This window comes from Orbicella franksi, chromosome 11 (assembly GCF_964199315.1).
Source record: "Orbicella franksi chromosome 11, jaOrbFran1.1, whole genome shotgun sequence".
Taxonomy (NCBI): Eukaryota; Metazoa; Cnidaria; class Anthozoa; order Scleractinia; family Merulinidae; genus Orbicella; species Orbicella franksi.
In genome coordinates, this window is record NC_138155.1 from 7,515,361 (window position 1) to 7,540,165 (window position 24,805).

The 24,805-nt window shown below is 40.9% G+C and overlaps 1 protein-coding gene across 1 annotated transcript in view; it reads right to left on the reverse strand.

Moving 5' to 3' along the window:
* Window positions 1-8,725: 8,725 nt before the first annotated feature.
* Window positions 8,726-24,805, reverse strand: part of LOC145502475 (uncharacterized) — a 45,154-nt gene continuing 29,074 nt past the window's right edge. Inside the window, exons 23-34 of the mRNA XM_081481798.1 lie at window positions 24,637-24,798; window positions 24,149-24,310; window positions 23,475-23,636; window positions 21,454-22,991; window positions 19,737-20,598; window positions 17,847-18,473; window positions 16,279-16,518; window positions 15,603-15,794; window positions 14,580-15,047; window positions 13,217-13,381; window positions 12,806-12,914; window positions 8,726-10,271 (exon numbers count right to left, since the gene is read on the reverse strand). Coding sequence (XP_081337924.1) covers window positions 10,067-10,271; window positions 12,806-12,914; window positions 13,217-13,381; window positions 14,580-15,047; window positions 15,603-15,794; window positions 16,279-16,518; window positions 17,847-18,473; window positions 19,737-20,598; window positions 21,454-22,991; window positions 23,475-23,636; window positions 24,149-24,310; window positions 24,637-24,798 — 4,892 coding nt within the window. The 3' untranslated portion in view covers window positions 8,726-10,066. The remainder of the gene's footprint in view (window positions 10,272-12,805; window positions 12,915-13,216; window positions 13,382-14,579; window positions 15,048-15,602; window positions 15,795-16,278; window positions 16,519-17,846; window positions 18,474-19,736; window positions 20,599-21,453; window positions 22,992-23,474; window positions 23,637-24,148; window positions 24,311-24,636; window positions 24,799-24,805) is intronic.

Sequence of the window (24,805 nt, forward strand, 5' to 3'; positions counted from 1 at the left end):
AGTATTCATTTAGGACACTGGAAAACGGTGATGTGTTTATTGACATTCAGTTAAGTTAAAAGAAAAAGGAAGATGTAGTAACATGAAGTCCTAACTGACCGCTGACCGATAGCGGGGGAAGGAATTGTGCTAGCTGTAGGAATCGACCGTATTAAAGCATGTTGCGTTAATGTCTGTTGTCTTGGTACCTTTCCGGACACAACATTGGGCAGGAAAAAAAAGTGAGCGGACAAAACCGGGAAATGCCGATAAATCAAGTAATCCCGCAATGATGAACGAATCACACAACATGAACCTTCCTCTGCTTCTCCCCCTGAACCAAGTTCAGATCTACGACCTGAACTTAAAGATACCAAAGTGCCTACGAATGGATGTTGAGCGCGGCGAGCAGACGTAAATGTCTTGTTTACCCAATGAAAGCCATCACAATAAACTCTGAGCTTGCATCGAGATGCTTGTCCGGGCGTAAAGGAGCGTTTGATTAATCAGTCTAAAACAGATCTTAAGGAATAAAAGCCCAGATGATCTGGAATACTTGTCTGAGTATGTCGTTGGCAGTGGGAGCCACGTGCCGTACTATCATGCTCGGCAATTGAAGTTATTGTGTAGAAAATATCGCGCAATTACACAGCCGAGGGCAAAAAAAAGAAGCGTGAGGAGAAACTTAGCACATGGAGCTAAGATAGATGGTCAGTGTTTTAGGTGACCATGCACGGCTACCAATGGCTTGGCCAATGGCTAGCCAGTGGCTTGTACAAGCAACGAATCGTACAAGTCCGTAAGTAACGACCTCCGAAAGAAGTGAGCCCACCCCCCATCCCCTGAAAATAGAGGAACTAAGATTCAAAAGTATATATTTTTTTCCAATCAATAACCTGAAAAACGTACGATAAACTAAAGGCGATTCAACTAGGGAACGTATTGCTTATTCCAGGATGGCGTCATGAAGAGCCCTGGTAAAACAAACCCCGCAAAATTTTCATCAAGTAACAAGAAGGCACTAACAGGACCTTTCCTTCAAATTCAAATTACTAAGATTAACAACTTTGTATCATTTTTAACAGGAACACATAAAAAGTACGTTTAATCATATTGAAATTAAAAACTCGACCACAGCAGTCAAATATTCATAATGCAGATTAACGTAGCAGTGCATCATGAACAATAAAGATAGTTTAAGGTATCTCACATCAAGGCCCACCCATGTGCCAACAACATAAATTTGAGCTGGAACAAAGAATTTCAAAACAATTTATAAGAATTCAGTGTTTTTATGAATTATACCCACAGCCTTAAAGGAATGCAGCCCTGTTCTCATAAAATTAAAAGAAAAACAACAACAACAACAAAAATCAACAACACCGGGAAGAGATACTTACAGTAGAAGTCATTTGCCTTCCCTCATGGGGTAAGAGATTCCTGCCTATATCAACTTTCTTTTCCCTCGTAAGTCCTTGCGCGTTCAGAGTTGCGCCACACTCGCGTTTTAGCTGCCGGGATCTCAAGCAATGCCTACCTAACTTTTTAAATACGCTACTTTTAGCCCTCCCCCAAATCTACACAAGTGTATTTCACTTGTGGAAAACTATCGATTTGCACAGTGTTTGGGTTGGATATTCTCGCCCCTATCAACTTTCTTTTCTCTCGTAAGTACTCTGGTGTTTAGAGATGCGCCACACCCGCGTTCCAGGAGCCGAGATCCAAACCAATGGTTACTTAACTTTTTAAAGATGCTAGTTTTAGCCCTCTTCCAAATCTGTAATGTTTATTTCACTTGTGGAAGTCTTTCGACTTGGACAGTCCTTAGGTGAAAGATTCTCGCCCCTATTAACTTTCTTTTCTCTCGTAAGTTCTCCCGCGTTTAGAGATACGTCTCACTCGCGTTTTAGGCGCACGGATCACAACCAATGCTTACCTAACTTTTTAGAGATGCTACTTTTAGCCCTCTCTCAAATCTACACACGTGTATTTCACTCGTGGAAGTCTATCGATTTAAACAGTGCTTGGGTGAGAGATTCTCGCCCATATATATCAACTTTCTTTTCTCTCGTAAGTTCTCACGCGCTTAGAAATGCGCCACACTCGGGCTTTAGTTGCCGGGATCCCAACCAATGGTTACCTAACTTTTTAAAGATGCTAGTTTTTGCCCTCTTCCAAATCTCCAATGTTTATTTCACTTATGGAAGTTTTTCGATTTGGACAGTACTTGGGTGAGAGATTCTCGCCCCTATCTACTTTCTTTTCTCTAGTAAGTTCTCGCGCGTTTAGAGATGCACCATACTCGCGTTTTAGGTGCAGGGATCCCAACCTATACTTACCTTACTTTTAAAAGATGGTACTTTTAGCCCTCCTCTAAATCTAAACACGTGTATTTTACTGGTGGAAAAATATCGATTTGCACAATGCTTGAGTGAGAGATTCTCGCTTATGCCAACTTTCTTTTCTCTCCCGCGCGTTTAGAGATGCGCCACACTTGCGTTTCAGGTGCCGGGACGCCAACCAGTGCTGAACTAACTTCAAAGGTGCTCCATTTAGCCCTCTTTTAAATCTACACACGTGTATTTTACTTGTAAGAAAACTATCGATTTGCAGAGTGTTTGGGTTGGACATTCTCGCCCATATCAACTTTCTTTTCTCTCGTAAGTTCTCGCTCGTTTAGAGATGCGCCACACTAGCGTTTCAGGTGCAGGGATCCCAAACAATGCTTACCTAACTTTTTAAAGCGGCTACTTTTAGCCCTCTTCAAAATCTTCAACGTCTGTTTCATTTCTGGAAGTCTATCGACTTGGAAAGTGCTTGTGTAAGAGATTCTCGCGCCTATTATTTTTTTTTCTCTTAAGTTTTTCGCGCGTTTCGAGATGCGCCGCACTCGCGTTTTAGGTGCAGAGATCCCAACCAATTTTTGCTTAACGGTTTAAAGATGCTACTTTTAGCCCTGCCCCAAATCTACGCACGCGTATTTCATTAGTGGAAAACTATCGATTTGCACAGTGTTTGTGTTGGACATTCTCGCCAACTCGTGCGTTTAGAGATGCGCCACACTCGCGTTTCAGGTGACAGGATCTCAACTAATGCTTACCTAACTTTTTAAAGATGCTGCTTTTAGCCCTCCTTTAAATCTACACACAGCCAATTCTTACCTAAATTTTTAAAGGTGCTACTTTTAGCCCTTCTCCAAATATACCAACCTGTATTTCACTTGTAAAAAGCTATTGATTTGCACAGTGTTTGGGTGGGACATTTTTGTACATACCAACTTTCTTTTACCTCGTAAGTTCTTGGGCGTTTAGAGATGCGCCACAGTCGCGTTTTAGGTACAGAGGTCCTACTTACCTAACTTTTTAAAGCTGCCACTTTTAGCCTTCCCTCAAATCTACACACTTGTCTTTCACTTGTGGAAAACTATTGATTTGCAAAAAGTGCTTTGGTAACAGATTCTCGCCCTTATCAACTTTCTTTTTTCTCGTAAGTTCTCGCGCGTTTAGAGATGCGCCACACTCGCGTTTGAAAGGCAGGAATCTTAACCAATGCTTACCTAACTTTTGAAAGATGCTACTTTTAGCCCTCCTCCAAATCTAAACAAGCGTATTTAACTTTTGGAAAACTAACGATTTGCACACTGCTTGGGTGAGGGATTCTCACCCGTATCAACTTTCTTTGCTCTCCTAAGTTCTCGTGCATGTAGAGATGCGCCACACTTGCAATGCAGGTGCCGGAATGCCAACCAATGCTTACCTAACTTTTTAAAGATGCTTCTTTTAGCCCTACTTTAAATCTACACACCTGTATTTTACTTGTCAAAAAACTCTCGATTTGCATAGGGTTTGGGTTGGACATTCTCGCCCATATCAACTTTTTTTTTCTCTTCTAAGTTCTCGCGCGCTTAATGATGCGCCACATTTCCGTTTTAGGTGCAGGGACACCAACCAATGCGTACCTAACTTTTTAAAAATGCTACTTTTAGCCCTCTTCCAAATCTCCAACGTTTATTTCACTTGTGGAGGTCTATCGATTTTGACAGTGCTTGGCTAAGAGATTCTCGCCTTTTTCATCTTTCTTTTCAATCTTAAGTTCTCGCTCGTTTAGAGATGCGCCACACTCGCATTTAAAGTACAGGGATCCCAACCAATGCTTACCTGCTTTTTTAAAGATGCTACTTTTAGCCCTCACTAAAATCAACACACGTGTGTTTCACTTGTGGAAAACTATTGATTTGCACAGTGTTTAGGTTGGACATTTTCGCACAAACCAACTTTCTTTTCCCTTGTAAGCTCTTGCGCGTTTAGAGATGCGCCACAGTCGCGTTTTAGGTACAGGGATCCCAACCAATGGTTAACTAACGTTTTAAAGATGCTACTTTTAGCCCTTTCTCAAATCTACACACGTGTCTTTCACTTTTGGAAAACTATCGATTTGGAAAAAGTGCTTTGGTAACAGATTCTCGCCAATATCAACTTTCTTTTCTCTCGTATGTTCTCGCGCGTTTAGAGATGCGCCACACTCGCGTTTTAGGTGCAGGAATCTTAACCAATGCTTACCTAACTTTTGAAAGATGCTACTTTTAGCCCTCCTCCAAATCTAAACATGTGTATTTAACTTTTGGAAAACTATCGATTTGCACATTGCTTGGGTGAGAGATTCTTACGCATATTAACTCTCTTTGCTCTCTTTTAGGTGCAGGGATCCCAACCAATGCTTAGCTAAGTTTTCAAAGATGGTTCTTTTAGCCCTCCCCCAAATCTACACACGTATATTTCACTTGTGGAAAACTATCGATTTGCATAGTGTTTGGGTTGGACATTCTCGCCCATATCAACTTTGTTTTCTCTCGTAAGTTCTGGCGCGTTTAGAGATGCGCGACACTCGCGTTTAAGGTGCAAGGTTTCCAACCAATGCTTAGCTAACTTTTCAAAGATGGTACCTTTAGCCCTCCCCAAAATCTACACACGTGTATTTCACTTGTGGAAAACTATCGATTTGCATAGTGTTTAGGTTCGACATTCTCGCCCATATCAACTTAGTTTTCTCTCGTAAGTTCTGGCGCGTTTAGAGATGCGCCATACTCGCGTTTGAAGTGCAGGGTTTCCAATCAATGCTTAGCTAACTTTTCAAAGATGCTACTTTTAGCCCTCCCCCAAATCTACACACGTGTATTTCACTTGTGGAAAACTCTCGATTTGCACAGTTTTTGGGTCTTACATTTTCACCCATATCAACTTTCCTTTTTCTCGTAAGTTCTCGCGCGCTTAGAGATGCGTCACACTTGCGTTTTACGTGCGGGGATGCGAAGCAATGCTTTCCTAACTTTTAAAGATGCTACGTTTAGCCCTCCCCCAAATCTACACACGTGTATTTCACTTGTGGAAGTCTATGGGTTTGGACAGTGCTTGGGTGAGAGATTATTGCCCCTATCAACTTTCTTTTCTTTCATAAGGTTTCGTGCGTTTTAGACTTGCGCCACACTCGCGTCTTAGGTACGGGGATCCTAATTTTTGCTTTCCTCTCTTTTTAAAGATGTTAGTTTTAGCCGTCTTATGAATCTCTAACCTGTATTTCTCGTGTGAAAGTCTATCGATTTAAACAGTGCTTGGGTGGATATTTTTAACCATGTCAATTTACTTTTTCCTTGTCTTTTCTCGCGCGTTTAGCTATGCAGCACTTTCGAACTTTTGGTATCGGGATCTTAAACTATGCTCACTGGGCTAGATGCTAGTTTTGGCCCTCTCTTAAATTTAAACATGTGTATTTTTTACTTGTGGAAGTCTTTCGATTTAGAGAGTGCTTGGGTAAGAGATTCTCGCCCATATCAACTTTTTTTTCTCTCGTAAGTTCTCGCGCGTTTAGAGATGCGCTACACCTGCGTGTCTCGTGTGGGGATTCCAGAGTATGCTCACGGGGCTCTTTAAAAATGCTAGATTTGGTCCGCCTCCAAATCTACACACGTGTATTTCACTTGTGGAAGTCCGTCGCTTTGGAGAATGCCTGGGTTAATGATTCTCGCCCATTTATATCTCTTTTACACTCGCGTGTTTTCGCGCATTTAGCAATGCGGCAAACTCGCGTTTTTGATGTGGGGATCCCAAACTATGCTTAAAGGGCTCTTTAAAAATGCTAGTTTTTGCCGTCCACGAAATCTACAGAAACGTATTTCGCTTGTGGAGGTCTATCGATTTGGACAGTGCTTAGGTTGGAGGTTCTCGCCTATATCAACTTTCTTTTCTCTCGGAAGTTCTCGCGCGTTTAGAGTTGCGCCACACTTGCGTTTTAGGTGCGGGGATCCCAGCCAGTGCTTGGCTAACTTTTTAAAGCTACTACTTTTAGCCTTCCCCCAAATCTACACACGTGTATTTCACTTTTGGAAATCTGTCGATTTGGACAGTACTCAAAGTTCGATTTATATTAACTGGGGCGATATTTCTGAGTCCCAGGGACTCTAAACTAATTCGAGAAGACTTTGGTTGTCAGTAAAAGGGACAGAGGAAACATTTTTGAACGCTTGGTTATGAGCAGTCTGCCCGAGATATATAGCCCTCTTTAACTCACTTAGTGACTAGAGAGTCGCCGAGACCGGGCTATGCCCAGAGTGATTTTGACTCTGGGTCGATTTCCAGGAACTTGGGCGATATTTCCGAGTCCCAGGGACTGTAAACTAATTCGAGAAGACTTTCGTTTTCAGTGAAATGGACAGAGGAAAAATTTTTGAACGCTTGGTTATGAGCAGTCTTGCCGAAATATAGCCACTTAGTGACTAGAAAGTCGCCGAGACCGGGCTACGCGCAGCGTAATTTTGATCAACTTTGGGTGGATTTCCAGGAGCTTGGGCAATATTTCCGAGTCCCAGGGACTCTAAACTAAATCGAGAAGACTTTGGTTTACAGTTGAATGGACAGAGAAAAATATTTTTTAACGCTTGGTTATGTCTAATCTCGCCGAAATATAACCCCTCTTTAACTCACTCAGTCACTAAAAAGCCTTCTCGCATTCGTTTAGAGACCCTGGGACTCGGAAATGTCGCCCAAGTTCCTGGAAATGGACCCAAAATTGGTAAAAATCACGCTGCGTGTAGCCCAGCCGCGGCGACTTTCTGGTCACTAAGTGGCTATATTTCGGCCAGACTGCTCGTAACCAAGCGTTCCAAAATTTTCCCTCTGTCCAATTGACTGAGAACCAAAGTCTTCTCGAATTAGTTTAGAGTCTCTGAGACTCGGAAATATCGGTCAAAATCCTGGAAATCAACCCAAAGTCAGTTAAAATCACACTACGCGTAGCCCACTCTCGGCGACTTTACGAACACTAATTAGCTATATTTTGGCCAGACTGCTAATAACCAAGCGTTCAAAAATTTTTCCTCTCTCCATTTCACTGAAAACGAAAGTGTTCTCGAATTAGTTTAGAGTCTCTGGGACTCGGAAATATCGCCCAACATCCTGGAAATCGACTTAAAGTTAGTCAAAATCACACTGCGCGTAGCCCGGTCTCGGCAACTTTCTAGTCACTAAGTGGCTATATTTCGGCCGCACTGCTAATAACCAAGCGTTCAAAAAATTTTCCTCTCTCCATTTCACTGAAAACCAAAAGCTTCTCTAATTAGTTTAGAGTCCCTAGGACTCGGAAATATCGCCCAAATTTTTGGAAATCGACCCAAAGTTGGTCAAAATAAGGCTGCACGTAGCCCGGTCTCGGTGATTTTGAGCACTGTCTAAATCGATATACCTCCACAGGTGAAATACACTACGTCCAATGTTCAACCCAAACACTATGCAAATCGATAGTTTTCCACAAGTGAAATACACGTGTGTAGATTGGGGGGAGGGCTAAAAGTAACATCTTTAAAAAGTTAGGTAAGCATTGGTTGGGATCCCTGGACCTAAAACGCGAGTGTGGAGCATTTCTAAACGCGCGAGAACTCACGAGAGGAAAGAATGTTGATATAGGCGAGAATCTCTCACCCCGTAACAAAACACTCATTACTGGTCGCGATTCTCGATTCTCATGCCCAGGACACTCTGAATATCTAGGTTAAAATTTGGGAAATTTTAAAAAAATATTTTAAGAATAAACCCTAGACTGAGATTCTGAAAAGAATGTATTTTTTATGATAAAAATTTGTAAACAAAATACGATTATATGTTTTTAACTAAACTTTACAAAAATTCTTCCTTTCCATTACTCGCACAACTGCCCAAAAAGGAAAAAAAAAAGAAACAGCACTGGTCATAGGTTCGATGTTCATAACACTACTGGAAGAAGTTTTGTGCGCGATATCAGACTTAAATGCCTGCAGGCTGGCTCCAAAATTACTTGAACACGATCAAGACACCAAATGTATTTACAAAACAGATATGACATACGCTAAAGTCTAAGATTATTCACAAGAATATTATCAGCCTAAAATCGGCAGAAAGATAAGAATATTTAGCATCGGCCGGAAAGAAAACATTCTTGCCAGAAGAGCGTGTAATTAAGTGTATATCAGTGCCCATCTAACAGCAGTATTTCTATAAAAATAGGTCCGCAATGCGTACTTGTGGGTATATGCTTAGTTTTATTCCATTCGGTTGGAGTTTGTTTTTAAAAGTCAGTATCTGGAAGTATATAATGGTATTCTAATAACTTGACGTTTTGCAACGTTTAAGCCCAAAAGGGACTCTAAGGGTGCGTTTCTTTTTGTTGTTGTTGTTGTTTTTGGTTTTGTTTTTTTTAAAGAAAATCTAAGATTAGATTCTTAGATCCGAAAGAATCCAAAAATGGATTTTGCTTTCCGTTACTAAACAGATCAATCCAAGATCTCACGGATCATGGTGGGTCAAAGGAACCGAAATATCCACTCCCAGATCAAAATCCGTTTTTGGATTCTTTTGGATTTAAGATGCCAATCTTGGATTTTCTTAAATAAATGCACCCTAATTATGTCATAGAGCACGTTTGAATTTTCAGGTTTATGCATTACCAGACATTAGAAAGGCGGCCCAATAAGGCTCTCGAGTAGGTCAAAAGAGGAGTTATTGCTCAAGTTTCTGCTAACTAACCAGTTCTTGCTCTAGAAGAAGTATCCATTGCAATAACAACTTTTTGTTTCATTGGCAAAACTTAAAGAGAGATGTTTTTATCACTTCACAGCCGCCACGTTGGTGCCCCCTCCGAAGGGCACCAACATGGTGAAGGCTTCCAACAATGCAATACATTTTCAGTCGAGTTGGTTTGAGATGACCATGTTTTAAGTCGTCTGGTAGTGTGAGCAGGTCTTTCCTTAGCTTGTGTGGTGCTACAATTAAGGTTCATCGACGGCAGTATACGCGCTAAAAGCAGATAACACGTGACGTGACTCTTCAACGGTACATCTTTATTGTTCATTACGATGCCTTATCGAATATGGCAGAAACACAACTATCATAAATCAAACACGAATAACATATCACAACTATTTTGCAAATGATACAAAACCATACTACTATGAACTGCAGAGCATATATTTTGCCTCTCTCTTACCTAATTAGAGCTTCAATGTATCGGTTCACAGCAGTATTTCAAGGATAAAATTCTGGCTATAAGTCTTAGGCCTATTCAACTTCACAAGGGGTTTGAGGTGGGTTTATAAACAGGAGGGCTTATATCCTTAGGGCGTGGGGAAGGGGGGGGGGGGCGGCGGCTAATAAATGGTATAGAAAACCTTTTCGCAATGAGTTGATGAGACCAACCTATGTATCAAGTATAATAGAGTCGTTAACTGAAATAGCTGTTACATTTAAGCAATATACTTCTATGAACTACCACTTTAAGTCGTCCCGGTCAAAGTGCTGCTTATTTTAAAGTACTAGCGGACTACTGAAAATGGGAAGGTCAGCTCCCCTTGTCATGTAAGCAGGATTCGATACTTGCAATATTTGAGTGCTTTCACTCTACTGAAGTAAAGTTAACTATGATCAACAGTTCTCTCTGTTTCACTCTACTGCTTTGGAAGAAAACACACACACACAAAAGAGCAACTGAAAAAACAACTTTCGTCACTGGCTATTAATGCATGGTAATTGGGTGAACATCCCTTTCAATCATGAAGCGACGTGATCTACAACTCTGATTGTGTAGCTACGTTTTCGTAGCCTCTGCCTCCATTCTGCTCGTCTTGTGAAGATCTTCTCTCTCCTAAGCGTAATTCGCCCTTGAATTCTGGGTCACCAGGGTGCACGCTGTTCTTCCACCGGCAAGGGTTTTGTTTATTAAGAGAAGTTGTGCGATTAAAGCAGCATTGGTTCCGAAACCTACGTGTGAAACTAAGCGAAAAAAAATTTAAAAAGTACATAATTTCCTCAGTAACTTGGACTGAAACAAAAGGAAAACCGCTGGGAGTGTATGTAACGTGCTTCCACTATGATGTGTATGCGTGTTCATACTTAAAATTGAAAAGAGTATTCTACGTGAAACCTCGATTTAACGAAGTGCCAAGGAACCTTGGAAATTTGGAAATGTCAATATAATCTGTTTCCTGAGACTTCTCTGTTTGCTTCTAAAACTTATATCTTCCAGTACTACTTTTCCGTTTCTTTTTATTTTATTTTATTTTATTATTATTATTTTATTTTTTTTTTTTTGTACTCAGATAAATAAAGTGAATTCACCTTTTCGGAGTTAAATTTCACGTGTAGTTTCACGTGACTTATGATGTAAACAAACTGGGAAAGTTCGGACATTCTAGTGAAGCACGCATTACACGTGTACCAAGTTTTCAACTTCGCCAACGTCCTGTCACTACTAATATATATTTCTCTCTGCTTCAAGTCTTTGAACTTAGAATAGTTTCACCTTCAAAATGGCAGAAAAAAAGAATAAAAGCGACTTCAACGCCATGAATGTGGCAGAACTTAAAAGATATTTGCAGGAACGTGGAGTTTCAGTAAGCGAACATTTGAAAACTTCGCTCGTGGAAATCGCTTCCGCAGTCGAAAGAATGGGTGTGCCAGTGATGATCCAAACTTCGAAAAAGATCAAACCACTGATGCTGACGAATAAATAATTCATGAAATGCTAATTCCCAAGCCAGTTTCCCTGAAGACCTTGAACAACTTCAACTCGTCGTCGCCGTTTGGGTAGTACGACATTTTTAATTAATTGATTTACCACTCAACCGATTACGATAAGCAGGGACTCGCCGCTTACAAGTCATTTGAAGATTATCGTTTATTCGCCGATGGTTACGTGGAATCTTTACTAACTGCTCAGTTGAATCAAGAGGGTGTTCATGTATATATCGCCAAAGTGCGACCTTTGAAGTTTCATGAAAATCAAAACGGATGAAGGACGGGGTGGTCATGAAGGAAAGGAGCACTACGATCTCTGGTTTATTCTCGAAGGTAGAGGTACAAACCAAGGCAGCCTTCTTCAGGCACGATGCAAGTTTAAAGGTGGTAGAGATGGGGGATGCAAGCACATTGCGGCCGCCATGTACTTTTTCATCAGTCTTTCTGTTGATTTGAGACTCGATCGGTTCAGGAAACTCGTCGGTTCGCTCTTCCGGTTCGAATTTCTCAGGGGCACCCAACGACCGTTTTCTCTCAAATGCTTTTTAATGCTGTTTTAGGCTATCTGGAGTACTTTTAAAGCTCTGTAGGTTACTTTCAGGTTGCGCCAAAAAAATTTTATCTGTTCGGTTATTCTAGGGGAACTTGAGTATTCTCAAATTTATTAGGGCTTCTTTGTCCATTCCCCCAAAACCTTGGGTCTTATTACCTTTCCGAAACTGATAGTTGACCTATTTTCGGTACCCAAAACGACATTTTTAACAATCCGAAAACAACAGACATTGAATTTCTCAAATCACGAAAGTTCGAGACGACAATTCTCTTCAGAAAATCAGAAGAGATTAAAGGCCTTCCGAACAGATAATTTACCGAAACGATCCGTTGGGTGCCCCTGATTTCTGGATGCTTTCCTCATCGGGCTCTCCTAAACTCGCCACTGGCTCTGAGCTCAGATCTAAAAGAGTCATGGCGGCGGAACGTTCTTCTTTAGATTTGCCAGCAAGGCGATTAAACGTCAGTTGGGTTTTAACCACTGATCGTTCAAGGTAAATTTCTTGCTTCTCGCTTTGTCTGCCTCGCGTTCACGGGATGCCTTTCGTTTACGATTCAGTCACGACACCTAGGCACGGTATAAAATATCAATTCAAACGACAAAATGTGTTATAAAAGCACATATTGATAAACGCACCCTTTCTTTACTGGCAACGGCAGATATAGGATCAGGATCCTCTTTTGTTAGACCATTTCCAACGACAAAATGTAGGCTACAAAGCTAACTGTCTTTCGTGCACACGAGCGAGTCACCGCTGTGACATGCTTTTAGCCACTTTTTATCTTCTCTCGTTTTGTCTAAATGCGCCAGGAAAATGGAAGAACCTCACTGGATCGCCGTTTGGGTTTCTTTTCCACGATTCAGGGTATCGGGAATCGTTTCTACATGTAACAAAAGCACATCTTTTAGTCGTGACCATTCTGTTAGAACACTACTTGTCGAACTCGTGTGGTTGACTAGAATGTCCGAACTTTCCCGGTTTGCTTACATCATAAGCCACGTGACACTACACGTGAAATCTAACGCCGAAAAGGTGAATTCATTATTTTTGTAATATCAGTGTTCCCCAGGGATTTTGAAGAAGCCGACAAAAGTCGAAATTTTGCCAGCACTTATTGATCGAGTCTCCAAGCGCAAGAGCCTTTTTCGAAGTCAGAAGTATCGTTTTAAATAATTCAGCACAACTGAACACAGTTAAAAAAAATACAAAAACAAAAACAAAAACAAATGTAAATACCTGTAATAGACAGCGACACCAATAAGAATAAAAACAACAGGTATGACTACCCCTAGAGTGATTTTGAGGATAGTACTGGGGTCTCTCGGCTTGCTAGCTTCTTTTGCATCTGGTGGAAAAATCAAACATTTAAAATAATTTGGACATTTACCATCTGCAACTTTTATTTATTTTTTTTTTCTTTGTTTTGTTTTGTTTTGTTTTGTTTTTTGCGATCTCTTTAACTTTGGCCATCTGTATTGCTCACGCTAAACGCTAGACATCCTAGCAACAGGTGATCCACTCACTAGAATTGTCATCTGGCGGTTTACTATATAACAATACTAATACTTCGCCTATCTTGCTGTTGACTACCATATCAACCGTTAAGTATCATTACTTTCTGCTTTACATATTGAAGTGCAATCTTACACTCGATGCACCCGTCACTGTTAGTCGTTCCACGTCGGAGGGTTGTCATTCCCTTGCCACATGTTTCGCAGCTGGTCCGGCCTTCCTTGTCTTGGTAGCTGCCTTTACCACATAGTTTACAATCTAGGCTGTTTTGGTCATGAAATGATCCGACAGAACAAAGCACTGAAAGTCAAAACAGGCGTTAACTGTTTGCATTATTACGGCAGCTCACATGACCAACCGTAAGTGCTTGAAAACAAAAATCTTTCCAAGGGTAAACATTACAATCAAGCTCATTAGATCTATAAAGGATGTTACAATTAAGCCAACGTAATTCTGGCCCAATCCTAACATATTTTCCAGGGTGTATTTCCACGGCGAGTTGTCGTAGTAGCCACTTGTGTTACATTGGCAAAATAGTCGATGAAAAAATCAATAAAATTACCCACCAATTATGCAGCACGCATAATTAGGTTTATGTAACACGAGAAAGGGTCATTGTTAAGGATATCTAGTCGGCGGAGAACAATTGGCCTTACGGGTTGTATCAGATTCCTTTATAAAAGGTGTGAAGACATGATCATCGCAGTAATGCACGCAACTTAAGCAGTTGCGAAATTAAAGCCTGAAACACACACACACACACACACACACACACACACACACACACACACACACAAATATTCAGGCCTGAACGGGATTCGAACGCATGACCTCTGCGATACCGGTGCAGTGCTCTACCAACTGAGCTATCAAGCCATCTCCGAGCTGGTCACTTTGTGAGTTTGTAATACACGCGTAAATGATGAAGAATGCAAATAAATATATTCATTTGAATATAAAGGTGTGTCGCCAAAGAGAGGTCCTCTCTTTGCTCCTAGCAGCTGAACGTAAACGTCGCTGCTCGTAGTTGTCAGAAGTTTTAACCCTCTCCCGCCCCTTCTTAACATTGGCCCTACCCCTATTTTTTTTTTTTTTTTACTTATGCCTATATCCAATTCACACTTATGTCATCAGCGTTCTAGTTCTCCCCACTTTTCATGAATGTTCGTTGTTACTGTCATCACTTCATGACGTGACAGGATAAGTGTTTATGGGATAAGTGTTAATTTGCCACAATCGTGGCAAATTAATCCCAGCAGGGTTGTTGTCTCATTTCATCAAACTGAACTCGCCACCGTCAGGTAATGAGCTGAGAAATAAAGCCATTAGCAGTGTGTCTTCTTTTGAGTCGTAACGTAAAAATAAAGAAAGAAACAAATCAATGGATAGATAAATCAATACCTAACTAAATGAATAAATAAATACATAAATAATTAAATAAAATAAATAAACAAATAAATAAATAAATAAATAAATAAACTTACTACTAAATACTCACCACATCTCTTTCCATTATTGCTTGGGACAGAGCCAACACTGCAAGTAACCTTAGAGAAGAGATATTTTAGTGAAGACCTCTGAGCAGTGGTGTTTATTCCATGTAAGCTTATCGTGAACTGTCCAGCAGCAACGGCATACTGCATCTGAAACAACACTTCTTCACTTTTTTCTTCGACATTGCCTTCTGATGAGGACGAATTAATATCCTTAAACAACACCATTGAAAATAGAACTTTAACGTTTGTGTCGACTGCTCGTTTTGACCTTTGATTGGCTTTCGATTCACATCCAGGAACTGCGACGGTCTTTAAGTTACATGAGTGACATCCAGAGAGTGTTGAAAGTGTGTTGCTTAATCTCTTCTTGAGTGCCGAGCGTAACTCGTCGTAACTCTGGATGTCCTCGCATTTCATTCCAGGAAAATCAACCGAGAAGTGATGTTCTATTTCCTTGGGCGCGGCATTTTCTGTGGTAGAAAGTGAGTTATAATTGTGAATTTGAATAACACTTATAAACTGGAGAATTGAACTGTTTTTGAAACTCAGTGACTGATGGCTTCCATTAGAATATTGGCTTTTCGAGATTTTATTTCAATTTACAAAATAAAATTTACGGAAATATCGCAAAGAGTAATTTGGCCTACTAATAGTTACTTCCATGTCGCTCTGCATTTTTGATGTTTTGCAGAAACAAAGGAACGGTCTGTGAAAGTAAAGCTGAACTCACATTTTATCATGCCAGGAACTTTTCGTTTCTCTTCTGTGGAACAGTACCTCAAATATTTTGTGCTGGTACAAGTAACCGACCTTCCAACTTTTAAGCACGAAATCTAGTCAGGCAGTTTACCGAACATTGCCCTGGGTACAGGAGGTTTTTATTTCTCGCGACTTGACTGGGATTGCAAATCAGGCCATGTTACCCAGGGAGCAACTTTTTCTGATGATAGTTAGGAGATAAATCGATTTCTTCAGTTATTAATTAAGAACTATAGTGCGTTGTTTGATCAGTTATTAATACGCACTTAAGCAGGTTGGTATAGTCATATCCATTATGCCATTCCAGGTCCACTCTGTGTCAGGGCCGCAGACAAAGGTAGTCACTGCCTCAGCACTGAAAGAGTGACCTTCATCGCAGTTCATAGTACAGGAAATCGCTCCAGCAACTTTTTGGCAAGATTTTTTTCCATTGACGGGCTCTCTCAATTCCGGACACTCTGTAGAGTTCAGATAACACGCCGTTAGTGGTGTCCTTGTGTTCTTCCGCAATGAAATTTATAAGAGCTTTCTTTACAAGTGTTCAAGAAAAGTTTCGTTGCTTTCCATACAATCATGCAAAATAATGCATTTAGTGTAAATACAAGATAGGTTGAAAAAGTTAAGATATGGCTACCTGCTGAGGACGGTGCTCTTAAAATATCGCAATTCGTAAGTTGTTTAGACAGTTGTCTCCTTGTCTCTCGAATGTATGTTAGGTCAACAAAATGTAGAGAACTGAACGTAATTCGTCTTAAAATAATAAGGCAAAGAGTTTAAGACCCTGGTAGCAGACCACTTCTTAAAATTCAAATTAATTTATTCTCTTAGGTCCTCTTGGACTCTCATGAAAAAAAATGTGTCACGCTTACCCAACAGATGAACAAATTCATAGATTTCTTTCATCATTGTGCTATAGACTGATAACTTCTGTAACCATCATACCTCCTTCATTGATGATTTTCTTTTCACAATTTACTCCCCAATAGCCTTTGCTGCACTCGCAGTCATAGCGATTCACACCGTCGACACACTTCCCATTGACGCATGGATTTGAGCTGCAGTCATCAATATTAATGTTACAGTCGGTTCCTGAAAATCCGGGTTGACAACTACAGTTGTATTCGTTCTCATGAAACTCGCATCGGAGGAAGTGCAAGCAGTTGGCAGTGCACCTGTCAAACGCTGCAAAGCAAAGTTGTAAAACGTTATAACCTGTTGGTTTTTCTTTCGTTTCTAGGATAGTATGAAAATCGATGTACTCTTGCGGTGACTGAAATGAACTGAACTACCGTCTATGTTAAATATAAATGTAAACTGCAATACGGAAAAGCTCTCAGGAACTCATTACAAAGTGTTCCAATAAGACTAGGGAGTGTTGGATTTTGTGGCGGTGGAAAAACCGGAAAACCCACGGAAAAGACCCTCGAACAAGGATATAGAATTAAAAGCAAACTCGTCCAGGTTTTTAAAATAAGCAGGCACCGAATCAAAGTCATCGGCTGTTACAAGCATTTGCGGCAGGTACTTTTTGTATTCCAAAGTTTTCTAATACGCAATTTTGTTTCCCCAACGTAATCGGTCTATGTCAGGAAATAACTGAACAAGTGAAAAAAATAAACAGTGTGGCTATTGTATGTACACCTTTGAAGCAAGAGCAACTTTTTTAGCGGGCGTTCTGCCGTCATTCAAACTTACATGTATCAGATTTGCCTATACATGGACATTTTCGACGATTGAAGTGGAGGCGACAGACTATGGTAGCTGTCTTTTATTGCCACTGTTAAAAAGTTAGGAAGGCAAACAGGTAACTAACAGGTTACCAAATATTATGTGGTGTGCAGAACCGTAGCTAGGGGGGTCCTTGGGTGCCCGTGACGCCTCCTTTTGTAACCTACAACAGGTTTCGAAAACGACAGGACAATCTGGTGAGTACCCTCACATTTACATAGTGTGAGCCCTCTCCCCTTTGAAAAATCCTGGCCACGCCCATGGTGTTCTAGTTTTGAAAGTGATGATAAAACAATCTCCTTACAATTAGGATGAATGCAATACAAATTGGCCTAGCCATGTACGCGTGCGCGTGGTGAATATGTAGTCAATCCCGGTACAAAATGTTAACAAAAAATATCCATCAATAAGGCGAGTGTTTGCTGTACAAAAGAAACGAAAATTCTAAACATCGAAGCACAAACTAAACGAAACCGCTGATATTTAAAGTGGTGATCAAAGTATGCGACAGAAACTATGTCACCGGCAAAATATATGTCACCTTAATCCATTGACCATCAGTTGTGTCCCTAATTCATTTACTGCTATTTCATTTCAAAAATTAACACAATTTTGTTGCGCGCTATTGAAAGTCTATATCTCCAACTTTCATAATTGACATAATACTGATAACAACGCGACAGCTGATTCACGTTATTACAGTTCAATTAAATAGAGATGAATTCACTCGAAGATTGTAAAGTAAATGACTTAAATAGGACTGTACCAAGAATGCTAAGTACCTTTACACTGTGTCATGAATCGTTTTTCTACATGTCCTTTGACTCCGAAGAGAAAGTTGCTCCATGCACGCAGACTTCCTGCGATGGGCCACGTGCAGTTATGAGCCGCGTTCCACATGTCTAAAGGACTTGCTGGAACATTCCAAAAGTTTACTTGATGCATGGTGCCGGCAAAAGCTGTTGAAAGGGTTGACATCTTTACCTCTGCGAGATATCGCTGGCCAAGTACAACCCACCCTCCGCCAATGATCGTATCGTTGGTCTTGACGTTTCTTGCCTTTTTTATTTCTGCCCTATCAACGTACACCGAGACAGTCCCAGTTATCGCCTGCCACACGACTCCCAAGAAATGCCAGTGATCGTCTGTTAACTTAAAGTCTGCGCTTACTATGCTATCTTTAATCTCCACCTGAACTTGAGACTTGGTAAAGGAAAGCACGATGATGTGGTTTGGTTGCTCAGGCACACTGTAGCTGAACAATGTTCCAAAATTGTATCTGGAGTCTGCACGAAGATATAGGGCGATTGTGAAAGAATCCATGTTTGGAAGACCTTTGCCATCTGATAGCAAAATCATGTCATCTGTGCTTTTGCGTTTGAAAATGAGATCAAAGTCACTGCCGAGAACTGCAGACAAAGTAAGAAAACGAATGTTAGGATATTCCCTCCGTTGTGAAACATTCCCTACAATGAACTTAAAATATAATTTGCAGCGGTTCCTCTCGAAAGGGTTATCATTTCATGCATTTCATGGGCAAAGGGATATAAAAAGGTGGTTGACGAGTCGAAGTGAAGATAGGTCAGGGGAAACTTTCATTCAGGTATTTCAAGGACCCTTTCGAAACATCTAAAAGTAACGTACTTAAGGACTAACTCATCCTAGTATTTGAAGGGTTCTTCAATTAAATGGTACAGGGAAGGGAAGCAGTGTTCACCCTATATATATAAGAAAGGTGTGAATGACTAACTGCTACATAACAACAGTTTGTCTAGTCAGATACATTTCTTACATTTCTTAGGCTCCATTTTCGGACAGCTCATTGAAATGAAGAATTCGCGAGGTGGGTGAAGAGATCCGCTATACTTTATTGTTTTTAATTATAGACTTGCTACTATTCTTATGGAAATGTTGCCATTTTAAATGGCCGAGCCACTTTATAATACTTTGTTAAGGACGCTGTAGATTAAAGAGAAATTTAAAAATACAGCTTGCTTTGCTGCTAATGCCGTCGTATGAAGTACCGCCCCCCCCCCCTCTCTCTCTCTCTTTCCCTCTCGCACACGAGTCCACTGCCCGTCAGCAACTTTCTCAGAGTTTATGAAGATGATATATTTACTCTCAGTCGCTTTTAGTAGCTTCTTATTCCAAACTTATGGAAATTTTGATGTTGCTAATATTTGGCTTCGTTTTTTGACATGCCATAATAAATGCATTTTGCAAGTGCATCTTTGTGATAGAATCAGCCATTTTACTAGTTTTCTGAGCAGCATTGCAGAATTATATTGCATATTTCCTTTGAGTAAATTATCCTGCAATGAACCTTTTTTTCTGACCTTTACAGAAAATAATGAAATCAATGATGACGACGTCATAGTCAACATATAAACAATGGTATCCTGGAGAGCTAAGTGCCATCTATTAAACGCAAAAAGGGGTTTGTACGTCTTTTTACCACCTCCTTCCCCTCAGAAAAAAACAAAAACAAAAACAAAAACAAATAAATAAATCTGAGGGAAAGTCTCATCCTACGTCTTTCCACCTGTGCCGTTGTTTAGGTAAGAGTTTCGATTTGAATGGACCTCCGAGGGTCAACTCAAGTATTTTCTATCTATGGCATTTCCCATTTCATCCGTTTTAATAATAAAGAACTATCAGAATTACTAACTTACAGATGTCACAGTTGTCTCCAGAGTAAGAGGGGTAGCATTCACAGCTGTAACTATTCATCATATCCTGACAATACGCGTTTGGCATGCAAGGCTCTGAAGCACAGTCGTCGATGTCCACCTCACATTTTTCTCCGGTGAAGCCGGCTTTGCACGTACAGCTGAAGTCTTCTGAGTAATTATAAGACCTACACGTACCGCTATTGAGGCAAGGCATTGATAGACAGACGTCTGTAACGTTTTGGCATTTCTCACCAGTAAACGGACTCAAACATTCACACTTGTACCCTGGTGTCAGATCGATGCAGGTACCATTGTTGATACACGGGTTCGATTCACATTCGTCGATCTCGGTTTGGCAGTAGGTTCCATTGTATCCCGCGGGGCACAGACAAGAATACCCGAGAATATGCTCAACACAAAAAGCGCCATTTTGACACGAGGCATTGACACAGTCGTCTATGTTAAGCTCACAGTACCTTCCAGTATACCCATCAGCACATGAACAAGTGAGATTATTGACCGCATCGTGGCAGGTTCCGTTGTTAAAACACGGCCTTGGTAAACACTCGTTTATTTCCAATTCGCAGTAATCTCCGAAGTAGCCAGCGCTACAATTGCAGTAAAAATGGTTATGAGAGTTAACGCAGAAGCCATTTCGACTGCAGTTAGTTTCTTTGCAGTGGTCAATGCGGTTTTCACAGTTATAGCCGTTGAAGCCCTCTGGACAGGAACAGGTGTAATTTGCCACTAGATCTGAGCACGCGCCATTATTTGCACACGGACTGGATTTGCAGTCGTCAATATTAACTTCGCATTGCAGACCTGTCAATCCATTAGGACAGACACAAGCAAATCCGTTGATCTGTAAAGTAAAAGGAGACTGATTTGAAGTTCCGTTACCGTATCGCTGCTATATACAAAAAACAATCCAATGTGTTTCTACTACTTATGTATAGCACACCTTTTTATTAGGCGTTTTAATTTCCTACGTAGCTATAGTCGGGCCTCCCCTTTGTCAGCAGCTCGGTAGTTTAACTAAAATCAGATTTTTTGAAAACGCAAACTACGACAGCAAATCCAACTATCTGAAAGCATCCATGGGTCCGTGCACCCATGAATCCATCCATTGATGCATACATGCATCAATGCTTCCATACCTCTATGCATACATTTACTCTTTCATTTACCGGAGCAAAAAATCGGAATAATTTGCCAACCAGTTTTAAGGAAGGAAGTTCAATAAAAAAAAAAAAAGGTTTATGGGTAGGTAGACCTATACTATCAGGTCAAGCAAAACTAATTCTGTAACATTAAGCTAGTAATAGTAAAAAAAGTAACCTATATTGTGTGTGGTATTCTCTGCAGAGCCCTTATTGAAACCAGATTTAACAAAAATGCCGTGTTGAAATAAAAGATTCCATGCATGCATCTATCCATCCATCCACAAAGAACGTTGATGGATTGTCATTCATCCTCCAAAATCATTGTCGACGAAAAGGAAAAAGTTTTGTCAACCTTACCATGTTTTTTTTCCTCTAAATCTTTATATTTCATTAAATTCTCATACAAGTAAATAGGGACTACATCTACTAACCTCAACCGAACTTAATTCATGGAATGTACATAGGTTGCTCCGCTTAACGAATGTTACTACTTGTCTGGGCTTGTGCTTAATTAATACACGCGCATAACGTAGGATTGAGCATTTGCACATTACCTGATCATAACATGTTCCTCCATAGTAACAAGGGAAAGACAAGCACTCATCGATTTGCACTGTACAATCATCGCCCAGAAATCCAGGTGCGCAGTCGCAAGTGTAGCTGTTCATTCCGTCTCTGCACGTGGATCCATTACCACAGGAACTTAGCACGCAGTCGTCGATATCAACCTCACAGTGTGGTCCGCTGAATCCATCAGCACAGGAGCACTTGTAGTTATCCACTTTGTCGATACAAGTAGCATTATTGGCGCATGGAGAGCTGGCACACTCATCGATGTCAATGCTGCAGTTTTTTCCTGTGTATCCCTTTTTGCAAGTACAACTGTAGTCATCTATGAGATCAGCACAAGCTCCATCGTTTGCGCATGGATTCTTTCCGCAGTCATCGATGTTTACTTCGCAGAGAATACCAACAAAGCCGTCAGAACAAGCGCATTTGTATCCATCTATTACGTCAATGCAAGCGCCGTCGTTTAAGCAAGTGACATTCTTACAGTTGTCTATATTGCTCTGGCACTGATCTCCTTCGAAACCATCTGGACACTGGCAAGTAAAGGAAGTGGTACCATCAAAGCATGTTCCATTGTTCAAGCAGGGCATCGAGGCGCAGTAGTCGATGTCCACATTGCATATTTTACCTGTGAAACCTATCGGGCACACGCAGGTAAAGTTGTCCACCCCGTCATGACACGACCCGTTGTTTGAGCAAGGACTCGATGCACAGTCATCTATGTTGTTTTCGCAGTGTAATCCATCAAAACCATCGCGACAGTCACAGCGATAGGCATTAACCATATCCACACAGCTGGCTTGATTTTGGCAGGGACTGGAGATACATTCATCGATGTTGAACTCACACGCTGATCCAGAAAATCCCCTCTCGCAGATACAATAAAATCCATTAATTTGATCTAAGCATGTAGCGTTGTTCTTGCATTCTGCCCCAGCACAATCGTCGATATTATGTTCACAATTTGTCCCGTTAAATCCTGCAAGACAATTGCATTGGTAACTGTCAATTCCATCGCGGCAGTGGCCCCAGTTTTGACAAGGGTCACTCGCGCAGTCATCGATATTCTCTTCGCAATCGTTGCCTTGGTAACCAACCGGACAGACGCACTCATAGTTGTTTATTTTGTCTCTGCAAGTGGCTCCATTCTGGCATGGAGATAACAGACATTCATCAATGTCCGTATCACACAGTCTTCCCGTATAACCAGGCTCACATTGGCAATGATAACCACCAGGGAGATTTCTGCACGAGGCATTGTTTGAACACGGCGAAGAAACGCACTCATCTATATCCTCTTCGCAGTTAGGGCCTCGGTAACCATATGCGCATGAGCAGGTGTAGTCGTTGAGCAGGTCTTGACATGTGCCATTGTTAAAACATGGTTTATCTTGACAGTCGTCAATATCAGTAGCACACTGCTTCCCAGTGTACCCAGGTTGGCAGGAGCACAGGAAATCGCCAATGAGGTCAGTACACGTGGCGTTGTTGATACAAGGGTTAGAATAGCACTCGTCGATTTCTGGAACAAATAAACCCCCTAGAATTAGAAACTATGAGTTTCCAGCTTCAAGTGGTTGCGGACAAAAAATTAGGTAAACATGACACAATTTAAAAGCACGCACAGAAGCTCCGCGAAGAAATGGAATTGTACTTAGGCGGTATTCTATGTTAATTGACAAGTGATCAAAGTTCATAAGCATTCTTTTGTCAATCGATTCCAGAACTTTTACGACGTGTTCTTTTTATCATCATTCGCAGTCCGTCTCATCTTAATCAATCGTAGCCACTCGTTTTCTTCTTCGTTTAAGTTTACATCTTCAGTGTCCATCTGGCTTAGTTAACAAACTTCTTTTTTGATGAGGTTTCTGTTTAATTGAAATGATTTGTATGTTATAAACGTCTCTTGTTAAAATTATTGCTGTCTTAAAGATTTTCTTTGAAATTTATCTTACTGAACCATTTAGGGAAGAGCGGCTCTCAATGTTTCAGTAAGACTACTGACCTATACAGTCTTGTGCGTTCTTTGATCCGGGTCTCAGTGTTACAGTTGTTCCTGGGCATGAAAAACACACACGACTCTTGTCACGTGGCTGAAAAGAGCGTCGATCGCATAAAGAACATGGGGCCAGTCCAGTTGGGGAAAATGATCCAGCCGGGCACGGAACTGTGGAAAATAATTGATCAAATGCTAGTCATCAGAATGAAGATTTTTAAATTCGTTTGGAAGAAACAATATGTAAAACCATCATTTAAATCTATTAATATTAACATCGTTTTCGACATTGACACAATGTCTACTTAAACTGAATGTGCTAACGACGTGTTCTTGATTAAAGAACGTAGCCGAGGTCAAGTTTTAGCACCTAAATTGAGGAGCGAGACAGGTCCTTAAGTTACTAGGTATGTTGCCGGTCCGCTACAAGCCAACTCAGCATTCTTTTCTTAGCTTGCCCTTACAAAAGGCTAATAGCTAGCAGGCATATCATTTAGATTCCCTGGTGGAGGAAGACACTGTGTCCATGTCGTCCAAAGAGCACAAGGAAACTTCGCAGGGTACGAAAAAGAACCAGAACCTCTTAATCCAAAAGTAACTTTGCTAGAAATCAGACTATTTCATTTCTTTGGGAGTAACACCTGGTGTATCACATACATGGAATCTTTTTTTTAAATACATACCTTTACATTGTGTGGAGCTGTTAGATCCCTCAGCAGAAGTTGTCTTGTTCGGACTGCATTTAAAGCATGAGCTTTGGCCCTCCTTGGTCTGATAATAGCCCTTGTCACAAAGAAGACAGGGCTCCATTCCGGTGGGCGAGTGCGAACCAGGTCGACAGAGAGCTGCCATGAAAACAAATAGTCAAGAGAGGCTGCCAGTTATGCTTAGTCCTAGAGGTTGCGCACTTCACTCTACCTCAATATATATTAGATAATATCTTAAGGTCTACTGAACACTTGACGTGACCACAGGATATTCAACCTCTGGTGAAATTCTGGGACCCTACCTTTACTCCCTCCCCCCTCCCATTGTGTATTCGGCATTTTTTTATGTTCATTGATTCCGCTTTGCCATATAGCCAAGGTTATTAGATTGCTCATTCGTTAGTGTCAACAGCTCAGAGCTGAGAAATTTCTGTCTCATCAGCTTTATTAGAAAAGTCAGTTACCTAAGCAGTCGGAGCTATTCTGTGTTCTGGAGTCTGTTGTGGAAGTGCCTGGTGGACACATCGCACACTCTTCCTGTGCACTGAGCTCTTGGTATGATCCGATAGGACAGTCTTCGCACTTTCCAGTGGTACTGTCTAAGTAAGTCCCCAGCGTGCAGTTTACTGTAGA